The sequence below is a fragment of the Bombina bombina genome, chromosome 8 (assembly GCF_027579735.1).
Source record: "Bombina bombina isolate aBomBom1 chromosome 8, aBomBom1.pri, whole genome shotgun sequence".
Classification (NCBI taxonomy): Eukaryota; Metazoa; Chordata; class Amphibia; order Anura; family Bombinatoridae; genus Bombina; species Bombina bombina.
This window is the reverse complement of record NC_069506.1, coordinates 175,760,371-175,777,991: the sequence shown is the minus strand read 5'-3', so window position 1 is coordinate 175,777,991 and position 17,621 is coordinate 175,760,371. Positions and strand designations below refer to the sequence as shown.

The 17,621-nt window shown below is 37.6% G+C and overlaps 1 protein-coding gene across 3 annotated transcripts in view; it reads left to right on the top strand.

Moving 5' to 3' along the window:
• MBOAT7 (membrane bound O-acyltransferase domain containing 7) overlaps positions 1-17,621 on the top strand; it is an 86,468-nt gene that overhangs the window by 60,202 nt on the left and 8,645 nt on the right. For all 3 annotated transcript variants that reach the window (XM_053690732.1, XM_053690733.1, XM_053690734.1), the window contains one exon: positions 9,859-10,015. In XM_053690732.1, coding sequence (XP_053546707.1) covers positions 9,859-10,015 — 157 coding nt within the window. The remainder of the gene's footprint in view (positions 1-9,858; positions 10,016-17,621) is intronic.

Genomic DNA, 17,621 nt, shown 5'->3' with positions numbered 1-17,621 from the left:
TGTAATATATTACAGTAACTGTGTCAGTGAGTGAGTGATGTCCCCTGCAATTATCACAATGCAATTTGTTTTAAAATTTATGTTCGCAAAATGTATGGCATTGGCAAAGTAGTTGAAGTTACTAGTACTTGTTGATTTTACATTTGCGGCTTGACATTTTGACAACTGGAACTTAGTGTATTTTCTTTTTTTTTTAACACTGACAGAGTTTGACGTTGACAACAACATCATCCGTCACATATGTACATGTCATGCTAAAATGACAGAGGGAGACAAAAAAGATAGAGAGATAAAAAATGCACCTAGCATTTTAAAAGCAAGCATCTGGGCACATTTTGGATTTTATGAACATACTGGAAAGCACGAATTGGACAAGACACACGCGGTTTGTAAAGCCTGTCACACAAAAATTAAATACCTAGGGAATACTACTAACTTGAGAAATCACGTTAGACGTTTTCACTCTGAGATGCTAACCCCTGCCGCTGTCGCCAGTGCCACTGCCAAGGAAATAACAAGACTAGCTGAAGCTCATCAGCCAAGAATTGATGCAATGCTGTCAACTTTGCCACCCAACTCTGAAAAAGGGAAGAGAATAACCAAAGCTGTGGCAACTTTCATAGCGAAGGACCTACGGCCTTACTCTGTTGTGGAAAACCTTGGGTTTCGCAACCTGTTGAAGACACTAGAGCCACGTTATAAGATCCCGTCACGCAATCACTTAACAGAAAACGTTATACCTGCACTCTACCAAGAAACAAAAGCTCAGGTAATTGCATCAATGAGCCAAGCCAGTCGAGTCGCACTAACGTGTGATTCATGGACTTCAGTCACGACGGAGTCTTATGTAACAGTAACTGCACATTACATTAGCAAGGACTGGAAGATCTTGTCGCATGTGCTGCAAACGAGAGCAGTTTATGAGTCTCACACGGGTTCTCATCTGGCGGAGCTACTGTCTCGTGTCGTGGAAGAATGGCAGCTGTCCGATAAATCTGTAGTGCTTGTGACCGACAATGCTTCGAACATGATTGTTGCTGCTCAAGTTGGAAAATTCCCTCATGTAAAATGCTTCGCCCATACACTGAATCTCGCATCCCAGCGGGCGCTGAAAGTGGCCACGCTCTCCAGGCTTTTAGGCAGAGTGCGACGAATATCAACATTTTTTCACCGCAGCACTACAGCAAACCACTGTCTGAAAGAAAAACAGAAATGTCTTGGCCTGAAGAATCATAAGCTAATAACTGATGTGACAACAAGGTGGAACAGCTCATATGACATGGTCGAGAGGTTCCTAGAACAGCAACCTGCAATCTGTGCCACATTGTTGTCTCCAGAAGTCAGAAAAAGTGAGTCAGATCTCTGCACTCTCAACGAAACAGATGTGTCAAATGCAGAGGATGCTGTGAGTGCATTAAAGCCAATGAAAGATGCAACCACACTGATGTCAGAAGAGCGCAATCCAACTGTTTCTCTCATTGCCCCTCTAAATGCACAACTGCTCCAGAACATGACAGACACCATGGGAGACACACCCATGATCCATGAGATCAAGAATGCCATCAAAACAGATCTCCTGAAGAGGTACAGCAGTGAGGCAGAGAAGAAGATACTTTATACAGCCTCTGCCCTGGATCCTCGTTTTAAGGGACTGCCTTTTATTCTCACAGAGGAGGAGAGATTGGAGATATACAGAGGAGTGACTGAGGAGGCTGCATCCTTGGAGGTAATTTTAATTGCATCATGTTTCTTGAATAGATGTGAGCTGTTGTATGCATTTATTTATGCATTACTGTCTCTCTGAGCACACACATAGCATTAGCTGGCTGGCTGCTCGAGGTAATAATGAATGCTATTTTTTCTATTCTTTTGTTCAAACACAGATTGAGTGTACTAGTACAGTTACATCTAGGAGGACAAACGTGGATGAAGTGCCACTGCCTGAGGGAAAAGAAACTCTGGAAGAAGAATCAGCCATCGAGGAGGATAACCCTTCTCCTCCCAAAAGAAAGTCCACATCGCTTCTCATGACTTTGCTGGGACAGTCTTTCACTGACACTGAAGGTACAATAGAACCCAAGACCCCCTATGCCAAGGCTGAAGAGGAAATAGAGAAATATTGTAAAGCCCCATCTCTGCCTCTCACTGAAGACCCTTTGAAATGGTGGCATGTACATGAGGTCATATTTCCCCTCCTCTCTCATTTGTCAAAGCGATACTTGTGTATCCCAGGTACAAGCGTGTCTGCAGAGCGGGTTTTCTCCACTGCAGGAGATGTGGTAACGGCTAAAAGAAGCACCCTCAAACCAGAGCATGTGGATCAACTAGTGTTCTTACAGAAAAACCTACATATTCCATAATTCTGAGTAGTGATTCAGGTTTATAATATTAATATTTAATGTTTTTTGGCACATCCAGAAGAAAGTGCTGTGTGCCCCACTGCCCAGTGCAGACTACTGTTAAGTTATTTTATATTTGTTACTGTTATATAGCTTATAGCTTTTTGAAAAATGAAGCTTAAAACCTTGAGTAAATCTTTGTTGGATCACAAAATATACTAGTACACTACACGACACGACCGACCACGTCACTCTGTCACAGTCACACACACACACACACAATACAAAAGAAACAACACACAACTGCACACACCTCATGTGTGCGTGTCAGTCAGTGTCACCCTTCACCATGATTCACTCTTTTTATTATGTGTGTTTTTTTTGGTATTGTTTGACTGTGTGTGACTGTGACTGTGTGTGTGTTGTGTAACAATATATTTGTGATCCCATAAAGATATTGATAATCAAAGTTAGTAAATCTAGTAGTTCAATGCTACTTCTTGTTTAATGTCTATTACTACTTCTAGTGTTACTGTGATGTTTGCCAATCAGGAAGTGCTCTGTTTTGTAGATGTTGTGCTATTGTTACAGCACACCCCTGTATTGTTTGCAATGCAGTGAGTGCATAGTGCACACTGCATAAGGGATTATTAATATTATTCATTCACACTAAAAAATTGTCTATTTTAAATAGACCCTTTAAGAAAGATATCATATGTTTTTGTTTATGATCCCAATTCCCAATCCCAAATGCCATCCCACCCACTCCCAGGCAGATCTGTAGGGGTTAACCGAATATAACCAACCAGTTAACAATAACAATGTGTGTACTGCAGTGTCTAACTGTCTCTTTATGAGTGTGTGAGTGTGTCTGTGAGTGAGTGCCAGTTTGAAAAGTTTGTATGTATCTCATTCTCTATGAGTGTGTGTGAGATGAGTGTATTAACTGCCTTTGAATTTTTTTGTTTGTATGTGATTGTGTGTCTGTCCCAGTGTCACTGTCTAAGTGTCTATGAGTGTGAGTGTGACTGTGGCTGACTGTGGTGCCATTGAATGTTTTTGTTTGTGTGTGTGTCCCACTGTGTCTCTAGTGTCTGAGTGTCTAGTGAGTGTGACTGTCTAACTGTCTATGAGTGCACTATGCAGAGAGTGAGACTGAAGCCAAACCCCACTATAGGGGAAGGAAAAGCCTTGAGTAAACCTTGAGTAAATCTTTATTGGATCACAAATATACTGTACACTACAGACAGTACAGCACACACACAGTGCCACACACAACAGCACAATACAAAAATAAAGCACACACACCTCAGGTGAGTGGCGTGCCACCCTTTCTTCACCATGATTTACTCCTTGATGTCTGTGTCCTTTTTTATGTATTGTTTGTTTGTGTGTGACTGCTGTGTACTGTTCAGTGACAGACTCAGTCACTATTCAGTTGTGTGTAGTACTGCTTTAACAGTAACTAATAACTAACTAATTATATTTGTGATCCCATAAAGATAATATAATCATCAAGAAGAAACTGTAGTTATAGTAGTTCAGTTCAATGCTACTTGTTTTAAATGTCTCTCTCTCAGTCTCTAGTACTATTGTAAGTCTGTAACTGTGTAAACTAATTGTATATGTCACAATCACATGTGTGTTGTGTGCACACTCTGTGCTTTTGTGTTGTGTTCCAGATTCTTCACGTGATGTTTGTTTGCCACAAATTGACAGTCATGAAGGCACAGTGGACTGCACCTGTAATTTTGTACCTATAAGGGATTTATGTTTTGTTTTCTGAGGACAATTTTCACACAAATAAGGTATTATGGTGGTAACTTAAGCTTAACCTATCTATTTGGGTTTTAATTTAATGTCTATTATATTATTATTACTAAGTAAGTAAAGAAATTAAATTAAAACCAACATAGATAGGTTAGACATTTATTTGTTGTTCATGTTTCTTTACAAGTGTATAGTGTACTACTTACTAATATATAATATATACATTTAAATATTTTCTTTTACTGAAGAAGTACACTGTGAGCACTGCACTTTTTACACTACGTACTCTGTAACTACAGTTTGATGCCATAATATTGTTTCCAAACCAATACAACAATTGCCATTTAGTATTTACTGTTCTATAAACTGTTGTTGTCTGCTGTGTTCAGACTTTGCCACAGGAAGAGTGTCCTTTTTTGAGCTAATAAAATAAAAAAAGAGTTTATTTCAATACTTTGACTTCTTGAATTTTTTTTTCTGAAAAATTTAAAAATTGGGCAGAAATAGTGCAGTAATCGTGATGCATCGCGATGCATCGTAGAATCGAATCGTATCGAATCGTTACGATGATAATCGTAATCGAATCGAATCGTGAGACAGGTGAAGATGCGCAGCTCTAATTAAAGCTCTTAACTCCTGACTTTTTTTCTGCGGCTGGAGTCTTGTCGTTAGAGTTCTAACGCTCACTTCAGCCGAGACTCTAAATACCAGCGTTAGAAAGATCCCATTGAAAAGATAGGATACGCAATTGACGTAAGGGGATCTGCGGTATGGAAAAGTCGCGGCTGGAAAGTGAGCGTTAGACCCTTTCCTGACTGACTCTAAATATCAGCGGGCGGCCAAAACCAGCGTTAGGACCCCCTAACGCTGGTTTGGACGGCTAATGCAGAACTCTAAATCTAGGCGAATGTGTTTACTGCAAATTTTTTAAAAATAGCAACCTGAAAAACAAGTGAAAAATAGCTATTTAAATTTTTAATCTGTTAAAGGAAGCAAGAAACATCAAGAAGTAATCAGACTCTCTTGGGATAGAAGCCAGGTGAGGCCAAAGGGTCTTCTCTCAGCAATGTAAGATGAAACACAGGCAATCAGTCAGTGCTAAGATAAGTGTGACAAAAGCTGACAATGACAAGTTCTCTAGTAACTTGTGTGCAGTAATGTTATGTGTGGCCTGCTATAAATAAACCATTCTTACTCTTGCAAACACTGTTGTTTCGTTCATTTTATGATCTATTTACTTTAGCAAAGATGTTGAGTCCTATTTTCAAAGTTACAGATGAACCAGGTTGTGTTTCACGTGATTTACTGGGTAGGAACTGAGCTGTGCCAGTAAATCACTTTTTATATGAATACCCAGATACAAGATGAGTGATTTGATTAGAATTAATATATAAATATATATAAAAACTTGCACTCGCTGGGTATTTTAAAGATCAAATTTATTGTGACAAGTGTGACACTTGTCACAGTAAATTTCATCTTTGAAATACCCAGTCTTTTATTTTTTGCTTATATATATATATATATATATATATATATATATATATATATCTCAGAAGGAAGCGCACTCCAAAGGGCTTGTTTAACTATTCACCTTTATTTTGTGAACGTTTTCAAGCTTATACAGCTCGTCCTCAGACAGGCAAAGTATGAACAGTTACACTTACCACCACTGTGACTAAATACCCATCATACCGCAACGTCACGCTCTACACGTTGGACACCCCCCCCCCCAAAGGGGAGCGGTCGGCCGTGTCAATGCGGCGAAGCAATATGGACCCCAGTGACATATAAAATATTACACTAAAAGCAAGTCAGCTGTAAGTGACAGACACAAAGCAGGATTGAACAGATAGTAGTACAATTATAGAGCGGCAAGCAAAATGCAGTGATCGCGTCACCATGGTGACAGTGTAACAAACACATCCATTGGTTAATATACTTAAGCCAATCAGAGCGGGCAATAACATACAGAGCTGTCAGAACACAAGGAAAGAGAATCATCATAAGCGGCAAATAGAAAGAGCAAGCATAATATGTGTAATCGTCAAGTTGCGAGAGATCAAAGCCACAGGGACGGGTGAAAATCAACCCGATGACATAATTAAACTATAGCAGTTCTGAGCTCACAAGCAACCTACGATCACCATAGTAACCGCAAAACAAAGGCGGTAATAGGTTATAATATCCAACCAATAAGGGAGAGAGCAACATAGTAAGAAAGACAGTTAATAAGTGACATACTCATCAAGCAGCTAAATATGGGATCGCCGGTATGAGGGAGTTCAAACAAATAGTTAAAGAGGGCGAACATCGTCCCTGTATTGTTTGCACAAGGCAATAAGTTTGAGCCCACACATAACCCATGAATTAAGAGCAGAAATAGAGTACCACCAGAGACGACCATAAAGAAAGTGGGACAAGAGGCACATAGTTTAGAGAATAGTATATATGGGATATTGCCAAAGCAATAATCTTAGAAGGAAAAACATATATTTACTGATCTAAAGCAAAGCGTTCCATGTAACCATGGAAACCAGTTAGGAGAGTAGAGGGAAACATAACAGGGTCACAAAGACAAACTGAAATGTGAAAATATATAGAATCCAAAATAAATAATATAGAGAGGAATCCATTTTAGAGAGACATAAGAAACAGAAAATAATAAGCCAAATATAAAAGAAAGAAAAAATGAGAGAGAAATGACTATTGCCAATAGGACAACATGGCAAAGTAGACAGTATTGGGAAATAGGAATAACAAAAAATACAGAAATTACAGAATAGATTGTGGCTCTCAATAAGGCATACTAGTGTGTCTAGAGGAACACCTGCCAATCAAGGAATGCATTGAGTCCCTTTGGTGTGACAGTTTCCAGCTTGAACATCCAGCAGGACTCCCTTTGAAGTAGTAGTTTGCTGCGATCACCTCCCCTACTTAAGGGTGGAATATGATCTATTATGGTGTATTTCAGATCAGCAACCCTATGTTGACAATCTACGAAGTGCCGTGCTATCGGCTGTTCAGATTCTCCTCGTTTGAGAGCAGTCCGGATGGCGGAGCGATGATTCGCCATCCGCGTTCTCAGATCATCAGACGTCTTGCCCACATAGTACAGACCACAGGGGCAGTGTAACAAGTACACAATGTAGGTCGTAGTACATGTAAGGCGGTACTTGTGTCTATATATCTGGCGTCTGTGTGGGTGCGTGAAAGATGACCCTGTAATCAACCCATTAAAGGTTGTATGTTATTGCCCGCTCTGATTGGCTTAAGTATATTGACCAATGGATGTGTTTGTTACACTGTCACCATGGTGACGCGATCACGGCATTTTGCTTGCCGCTCTATAATTGTACTACTATCTGTTCAATCCTGCTTTGTGTCTGTCACAGCTGACTTGCTTTTAGTGTAATATTTTATATGTCACTGGGGTCCATATTGCTTCGCCGCATTGACACGGCCGACCGCTCCCCTTTGATGGGTATTTAGTCACGGTGGTGGTAAATGTAACTGTTCATACTTTGCCTGTCTGAGGACGAGCTGTATAAGCTTGAAAACGTTCACAAAATAAAGGTGAATAGTTAAACAAGCCCTTTGGAGTGCGCTTTCTTCTGCTTACATTGGATATTACCTTTGCTGCACCCAAGGCCTGGTTTTGCAAGTAAGGAGTGCACTTTGTCACTATATATATATATATATATATATATATATATATATATATATATATATATATATATATTTGGAGTGGATTGTTTTAGAAGCATCTCACTATTTTTAAGCATAATTTGTATTGTTTGTCAATTCATACTATTTTAAAAACCTCTTAACTTCTTTTGCTGAGACATGTTAGGGACAGATCTAAATGAGCTACCTTACTGATCAAACCATCTCTGCATATAAAGTATCAAGGTTAGTCTTTATAGAAGCTTTAGGTTCTTACAATTATGTGAAATTGAAAAAACGAAATTTTAAGAGTTAAAAGGATATGGACATCAAAATTAAACTATCATACTTTAGATAGAGCCTATCTAAATCCAATTTCTTTCCATGATCAAATTTACTGATCTGTGCTTGGTTATTCTCAATGGAAGTCATGGTACTCCTGTTTTTGGCCTGATAGCTTGGTTTTCAGCCTATGTTTCTTGGTTTATGCTTTTATGCCTCACCCTTGTCTGTACCTTGATTTATGGACTGATAAACTGGTTGCTGATTTCTGGAAGAGAACGTTTGACTATTCTTCTACCTACCCTTTTTGCTGTAATCCCTGGTTTCTGTTGGTCATTGTGGTATTGGACTCTGGCCTGACACCTGTTCTAGATATTTCTTGGATGCTGTCATTTTTCTGTCTACTTGGTGGCAACCTTGGCCTGTTCCTGACTATTGCCTACAACATAGCTCCTTCAGGATTCATTCTTTTTAACCTTAAATAATAACCAAGCCCTGATAGATCCAGGAAAGATGGCAAGTCTTATAAGTACTGCCTTATTAATACCTTATCAGCTAATAGTTCAGTGAGTGGAATAAATTCATGCTTCGCCACAGTCCACTGTGGTAATCTCTAACACCTCACCTGCATAGGCTTCAACCACTGTTAAATGATCTAGTTTGCCTCCTGCTTCTGGAATACAGCAAACTTGGCCTGTTGGTGACTATTGCCTGCAACACATCTCCTGCAGAATTAGTCCCAGTTTGCAAACAAGGTCAATTCCTTTGTACCTTTATATCGGCACACTCTTAAGCCTAGTCTTCTCTCATGTAAAAATAATAAGCTTCAACAATGGATGACTAAAGAGATCTATTTAATAATAGATTTTGGAAAAGGTAGTAATATTTTTACACTTTAGGGCAGATATTCAGCCCTTGATGCTCTTGTTTCCGCGTGAGCCTTTAGGCTCCCTGGAAAAAGCAGTTATGAAGCAGCGGTCTTAAGCCCGCTGTTCCATAACTGGTCCGCGGCCTCTGATGCTGCGGTCTGCAATCCGCCCGATCCTATACGATCAGGTTGATTGACACCCCCTGCTAGCAGCCAATTGTCCACGAATCTACAGGGGGCGACATTGCACAAGCAGTTCACCAGAACTGCTTGTGCAATGTTAAATGCTGACAGCGTATGCTGTTGGCATTCAGTGATGTCTGTTGGACATGATACGCTACAGTGAATCATGTCGGACAGACTATGATAAATCGGCCCCTTTGTCTAAATCATGACAGTTTAATTTTGACTTCCATGCTCTTTTAATTTACAGGGAAAGGGTAAAAATAAATAACATACAGTATATCTTACAGTATTCTTAATACACACAATTCATGTTTGTGTTTTTAGTTTCTTTTAGTCAATACATACTCCCTATTTTTCACAATAACTAAACATGAAACACAGTTTTTTTCCTCATTATCATCTCTATGTGTCTTACACATTCTACAACTCTATACATCAGGTACAATAAAAAAAAAAAAAGCAAAACGGGGAAGGCAGTGTGGGACAGAAAGGGTTAAAAATCTAAGTGGAATAAAATACTTTTCTGAAATCAACTGGAAAATATACTATTTAGTTCCTGCTAAAACACCAATCCCACAGGATGAGTTATGTCTTGGCTTTAATATTCATGGATATATTTTACTGAAAATAAACAATGATTATAGTTAATTGCTATCTGCATAATAAATATAGCTAACGTTGCATGTGTCAGACACTTCTGTCACTAGTGTACCATTATAATACTGTTTGATGTCTTGTGTTTTCTAGCTTGTGAGTTTGGCAAATGAGGTACAAGAGTTTTGTCGATCAAAGAAACAAGAAATGACATCGTTTTCAAAGCATTCTGTGGTTGGTGTAATTCCCAGTATCCCAAGCCTGGCTGAAATCTTCTTCTATAGCTATTGTTATGTTGGTTTAATGACAGGTAAATCTGAAGGCTCTACATGTTGTCTGCGTATTAAAGGGACATGAAACCCAAAATATTTATTTAATGATACAGAAAGAGAATACAATTTGAAACAACATTCCAATTGACTTCAATTATTTAATGTGCTTCATTCTTTAGATATCATTTGTTGAAAAATAGCAATGGACATGGGTTAGCCAACCACACTAGGCATATGTACAGCCACCAATCAGCATCTACTGATCCTATTGAAATATGCTTTCCAACAAATGATATCAAGAGAATGAAGCAAATTAAATAGAAGTAAATTGGAAAGTTGTCTAAAATCGCATGCTCTTACTAAATCATGAACAAGAAAATGTGGGTTTCATGTCCTTCTTTTAACTGAGTAATGAATCTTATATAATCCTGTTTATCAATTATTATTATTTTTTTTTTTTACTATGTGTGTAATCCCTGCAAAGGAGTTAAACATAGTCAAAGTCCTGCTCTAGCAATGCTCTTGTACTGCTCATGGGCATTTGATTTTTACATTAGGATATCCCTTTTGAAAGATAAATCTGTAACGTGCTTTTCTTGTACTTGTATAAAGTGGTAAAACCCATTCTCCTATTTATTAAAGGGAAGAAAGATGCAAGGAATAGATAGTTATTCTCATTTAAAGGGACATTGTACACTAGATTTTTCTTTGCGTAAATGTTTTGTAGATGATCCATTTATTTAGCCCATTTAGGAGTATTTTTTTAAAAATGTATAGGTTTTGCTGATTTTTTTTTTTATTTTTTTTTTTTAAGAACATTGTGCTGATTTTCAGACTCTTAACCAAGCCCCACAGTGCCAGATGTATACACACGTTTGCAGACTCCTGCTGGCTCCTGTTTTATGTTATCTGTCTTTTCATAAGCAGGGAAGGGGGAGGTTGGGTCTGATATTTTTGTTTACCCAGCCCCTTTCAGTGGGTTTCCCAGACTACCTTATCAACAGTGCTAAACTGGGAGCTTCTAAGTAAGTTTTTTTATAACCGTTTTGTACTGGATTTTTAGATCAGTATCTGTGCATCTTTTTCTTTATAGTAGTGTCTATTACATGCAGTTATATGAAAATTGGTGTATACAGTGCCTTTAATCATGTTGGACCATGACATATTAAATATGTGAGACCCCAAGATATAGATGTGTGCTAGCTGGATGTGAATGTTATTACATAAGACCAGGAAAAATATACTGGCGTACACATGCTACCCTACATGCTACAAAGGGTTCAGTTTCCCATTACCAGAGAAGTTTAGGGCTTCAGTACATAAATTACACAGGAGTGGCTCTATAGCAAAAAGGAAATCACTAGGATAAATAACTGCTAACTGGTAATGATATTTGTGTGTATATTGATTGCAAAATCCTCCAGATTTGTTATTCAAAACCATGAGATTGTAATTAAAGGGACAGTTAAGCTTTCATGATAATTTTTAAACAACTTTCCATTGTACATCTTTTACCTAATTTGCCCCATTCTCTTGTCATTCTTTATTGAAAAGCATACCTATGTATGCTCAGGAGCAGCAATGCACTACTGTCATTGGCTCAACCGATGTGTTCAGCTAGCTCCCAGTAGTGCATTGCTGCTCCTTGAACAAAGGATACCAAAACAATGAAGCAAATTTTGATCATTTTGGTAAATTTGTAATCTTCTCTAAAATGTGTTTTGCTCTATCTGAATCATAAAAAGAAAAACAATTGGGTTTCATTCCCCTTTAAAAATGAGTAAGGAAAAACAGTATCAGATAGCAGGTATACTTCTGGCAATGCAAATGTAATGTGCAAAATGAGTCTCCACAATACAATCAATAAAATGCTATTTTGAAATGTATTAACATATACTGTGTATAACCTGCCTGGTGATATAGCAATTTCACCAGGAAACTCCCCAAAAATCTAAAAAAACCTGTTTGCACTTGAAGGTCAAGTGTAGATACCCACATGTAAAATTAGCGATAAAGCTTCCTGGCAGACTAAAGCAGAAACCAGTCACCTGTCATATTCTACATCATTCATTGCTCTGAGCCAGTTGCCACCGAGTGTAAACATATTCAGGGAAGACTAAAGGCTAGATTACGAGTCTTGCGTTAGGGTTAAAAAGCAGCGTTGAGAGGTCCCAACGCTGCTTTTTAACGCCCGCTGGTATTACGAGTCTTGCAGGTGTACCGCTCACTTTTTTGGCCAGACTCGGAAATACCGCAAATCCACTTGCATAGCGCCGGTATTACGAGTCTTCCAAAAAGTGAGTGGTACAGCCTCTCCTGTCAAGCCTGATACCGCATTTTAAAATCAGTAGTTAAGAGTTTTACACTACAATGCCGTAGCATAAATCTCTTAACTAAAGTGCTAAAAAGTACACTAACACCCATAAACTACCTATTAACCCCTAAACCGAGGCCCCCCCACATCGCAAACAATAAAATAAATATTTTAACCCCTAATCTGCCGAACCGGACATCGTCGCCACTATAATATATATTAACCCCTAAACTGCCGCACTCCCGCATCGCCAACACTAGTTAAATATTATTAACCCCTAATCTGCCGGCCCTAACATCGCCGACACCTACCTACATTTATTAACCCCTAATCTGCTGCCCCAACGTCGCCGCCACTATAATAGTTATTAACCCCTAAATCGAAGTCTAACCCTAACACCCCCTAACTTAAATATAATTTAAATAAATCTAAATAAAATTACTACAATTCACTAAATTATTCCTATTTAAAACTAAATACTTACCGATAAAATAAATCCTAAGATAGCTACAATATAACTAATAGTTACATTGTAGCTATCTTAGGGTTTATTTTTATTTTACAGGAAACTTTGTATTTATTTTAACTAGGTACAATAGTTATCAAATAGTTATTAACTATTTAATAACTACCTAGTTAAAATAAAGACAAATTTACCTGTAAAATAAAACCTAACCTAAGTGCCACTCTTCAAAAAGGGAAGCAGGGATGATCCAGGAAGCTATAGACCAGTTAGTCTGACATCAATAGTGGGGAAGATATTTGAAGGGATTATAAGGGATTATATTGATGAGCATATTTGTGTAAACAAGATTATGAGTTCTAATCAGCATGGCTTTAGGAGAAATAGATCATGTCAAACTAATCTAATTAGATTCTACGAGGAAGTAAGTAAAAATATAGATAAAGGGGAATCAGTTGATGTGATATACTTAGATTTTGCAAAGGCATTTGATACAGTGCCACATGAGAGATTAATGCACAAAATTAAGGGACTGGGAATAGCTGAAAATGTTAGCTCATGGATAAATAACTGGATAAAAGATAGGGAGCAACGAGTAGTAGTAAATGGATCATACTCAGATTGGACAAAGGTAATCAGTGGCGTCCCCCAGGGATCAGTACTGGGCCCTGTTCTTTTTAATATTTTTATAAATGACTTGGAGCAAGGATTAAATAGCGACATCTCTATTTTTGCAGATGATACTAAGTTAAGTAAGGTCATTAGGTCAGAGCAGGACGAACTCTCTTTACAAAGGGATTTGCTAAAATTAGAACTATGGGCAAGTGAATGGAAAATGAGATTTAATACGGAAAAATGTAAGGTTCTACATTTTGGAAGTAAAAATAAGCAGGCTACGTATTTTTTAAATGGGACAAGACTTAGCCAAACACAGGAGGAAAGGGATTTGGGAGTAGTAATAGATAACAAGCTAAAGATGAGTGCACAATGCAGGGCAGCGGCTTCAAAGGCTAATAAGATACTAGCATGTATTAAAAGAGGCATTGATTCAAGGGAGGAAAGCATAATTCTGTCATTATATAAAGCCCTGGTAAGACCTCACCTTGAGTTTGGAGTGCAGTTCTGGGGACCGATTGCTAAAAAAGATATTGCAGAACTAGAAAAAGTTCAGAGAAGGGCCACAAAGCTAATAAGGGGATTGGAGAAATTAACCTATGAGGAGAGGCTAGCCAAACTGGGTCTGTTCTCTTTAGAAAAAAGGCGCTTGAGAGGTGACATGATTGCTTTATATAAATATATTCAAACCCCATATACAGAGATGGCAGAAGCTCTTTTTATTCCAAGAAAATTGTTTCTGACAAGAGGTCATAATTTAAGGTTGGAGGAAAGGAGATTTAATCTCCTGCAACGGAAACGTTTTTTCACTGTAAGAGCAATAAAATTGTGGAACTCATTACCAAAGGAGGTAGTGAATGCCAATACCATAGATTCATTTAAAAATAGTCTGGATAAATTTCTGTATATAAACAAAATTCATGGATATGATTGCTAGTATTAAATGGGTCACATTTTAAAGGGGTTATTTAAGCTTAACTGGAGCTTTTTGTAAGTATTTTAGATTTGTATAGGTTGAACTAGATGGACTTCAGTCTTTTTTTCAACCTTATCTACTATGTTACTATGTTACTATGTTACTATGTTACATAACACTACACTATAATTAAATAAATAAAATTATCTAAAGTACAGAAAAAAAAACTAAATTACAGAAAATAATAAAATAATTACAAGATTTTTAAACTAATTACACCTACTCTAATCCCCCTAACAAAATAAAAAAGCCCCCAAAATAAAAAAAAGCCCTACCCTAAACTAAATTACAAATAGCCCTTAAAAGGGCCTTTTGCGGGGCATTGCCCCAAAGTAATCCGCTCTTTTACCCTTAAAAAAAAACCTAACACTAACCCCTTGCAGATCACCCTACCGTAAGACGTCGACCTCCAGACGGGCAGAAGTCTTCATCCAGACGGCGCTGAGCGGGTCCATCTTCAAGACATCCGACGCGGAGCATCCTCTTCTAACGACAGCCGACGACTGAATGATGGTTCCTTTAAATGAAATCATCCAAGATGGCGTCCCTTCAATTCCGATTGGCTGATAGAATTCTATCAGCCAATCGGAATTAAGGTAGAAAAAATCCTATTGGCTGATGCAATCAGCCAATAGGATTGAACTGGCATTCTATTGGCTGATTGGAACAGCCAATAGAATGCCAGCTCAATCCTATTGGCTGATTGGATCAGCCAATAGGATTGAACTTCATTCCGATTGGCTGATAGAATTCTATCAGCCAATTGGAATTGAAGGGACGCCATCTTGGATGACGTCATTTAAAGGAACCTTCATTCAGTCGTCGGCCATCGTTAGAAGAGGATGCTCCGAGTCAGATGTCTTGAAGATGGACCCGCTCCGTGCCGGATGGATGACGATAGAAGATGCCGTCTGGAGGTCCACTTGCCCGGTTGGGTGAAGACGTCTCATGGTAGGGTGATCTTCAAGGGGTTAGTGTTAGTTTTTTTTAAGGGGGGATTGGGTGGGTTTTAGAGTAGGGTTGGTTGTGTGGGTGGTGGGTTTTAATGTTGGGGGGGTATTTGTACTTTTTTTTTTTTTTTTTTTTTTTTTACAGGTAAAAGAGCTGATTACTTTGGGGCAATGTCCCACAAAAGGCCATTTTAAGGGCTATTTGTAATTTAGTGTAGGGTAGAGCTTTTTTTATTTTGGGGGGCTTTTTTTATTTTGGAGGGCTTTTTTTATTTTGTTAGGGGGATTAGAGTAGGTGTAATTAGTTTAAAAATCTTGTAATTATTTTATTATTTTCTGTAATTTTGTGTTGTTTTTTTTCATACTTTAGATAATTTTATTTAATTGTAATTAATTGTATTTAATTTAATTATAGTGTAGTGTTATGTGTAATTGTAACTTAGGTTAGATTTTATTTTACAGGTAAATTTATCTTTATTTTAACTAGGTAGTTATAAAATAGTTAATAACTATTCTACCTAGTTAAAATAAATACAACGTTGCCTAAAATAAAAATAAACCCTAAGATAACTACAATGTAACTATTAGTTATATTGTAGCTAGCTTATGGTTTATTTTATAGGTAAGTATTTAGTTTTAAATAGGAATAATTTAGTTAAAGGGACACTGAACCCAAATTTTTTCTTTCGTGATTCAGATAGAGCATGACATTTTAAGCATCTTTCTAATTTACTCCTATTATCAAACTTTCTTTATTCTCTTGGTATCTTTATTTGAAATGCAAGAATGTAAGTTTAGATGCCGGCCCATTTTTGGTGAACAACCTGGGTTGTCCTTGCTGATTGGTGGATAAATTCATCCACAAATAAAAAAAGTGCTGTCCAGACACTGAACCAAGAAAAAAAGCTTAGATGCCTTCTTTTTCAAATAAAGATAGCAAGAGAATGAAGAAAAATTGATAATATGAGTAAATTAGAAAGTTGCTTAAAATTGCATGCTCTACCTGAATCACAAAAGAAAAAATTTGGGTTCAGTGTCCCCTTAATTGTAGTAATTTTATTTAGATTAATTGTAATTATATTTAAGTTAGGGGGGGTTAGGGTTAGACTTAGGTTTAGGGGTTAATAACTTTATTTTAGTGGTGGCGACGTTGTGGGCGGCAGATTAGGGGTTAATAAATGTAGTTAGTTTGCGGCGACATTGGGGGCGGCAGATTAGGGGTTCATAACTATAATGTAGGTGGCGGTGGTGTCCGGAGTGGCAGATTAGGGGTTAATAATATAATGCAGGTGTTGGCGATGTCGGGTGCGGCAGATTAGTGGTTAATAAGTGTAATATTAGGGGTGTTTAGACTCGGGTTCATGTTAGGGTGTTAGGTGTAGACATAAAATGTGTTTCCCCATAGGAATCAATGGGGCTGCGTTAAAATTAACTTAAACTGAATAGGAAAATAACATGACTATGCCTGCACATGACAGATGCCACTCCCTAGCAAGTCCTGGGACAAGCATTCTGACTGGCTGCTTAAAGTCTCTTTACAGTAGGGTGTAAATACTTGACATTTTAGGTAAAATATCTTTTTTTTTTTTTTTTTTTTTTTTTTTAACATAGAGATATTCAAGTGATATTTTCTAGTCCGCTTTTTACAGTTATGCTGCATCACTTGCATGTGCTTCAACATTTTGGAATCATAAACCCTTTAAGTCTGAAGGTTGTGGGTTTTCCAATTCTGATACTTGGAAGTACAATCAGTAGACTTCACAAGCTTAACTCTGCCATGTATCTTTATATTAATGGCCTTAGTAGGGTTGATCTGATAACAAAGAAAAAATGACTTTTTGCTAATAAAATGATAGTGACAAGCCTCGTCTATACAGTAGAAATTCCACGTTGGCTCTTCCAAATAATTAGTCGTGGGTGAAGTTTGGCTATTGAAAAAAACAGATGTACAAAACAAGGTTTGAATGCATTCCAAAGCAAATCGCACACAGTTTATTTTACTACAAGACTTCATTGAAATGGTGTAGTTACACAGTGTTTACAGTAGAACTGCATCAACATATGCATAATAAAAAAATAATGCAATAATATTTTGAATATCAAACAAGCAGTAGATTTGTTTTCTAACACATTTAAAAGTTTCCTTAAATGTTAAATGTCCCTGTACTCTTTATAACTGATAGACATCAGCCAATCACAGACTCGTATATGTATACGAGCTGTTAACTCTTCTTTGCACATGCTTAGTAGGAACTGGTGCCTCAGAAATTGTATACAGAAAAACACTATGCACAAAAAAAACACCATGCACTCTGTAAAAATTGAG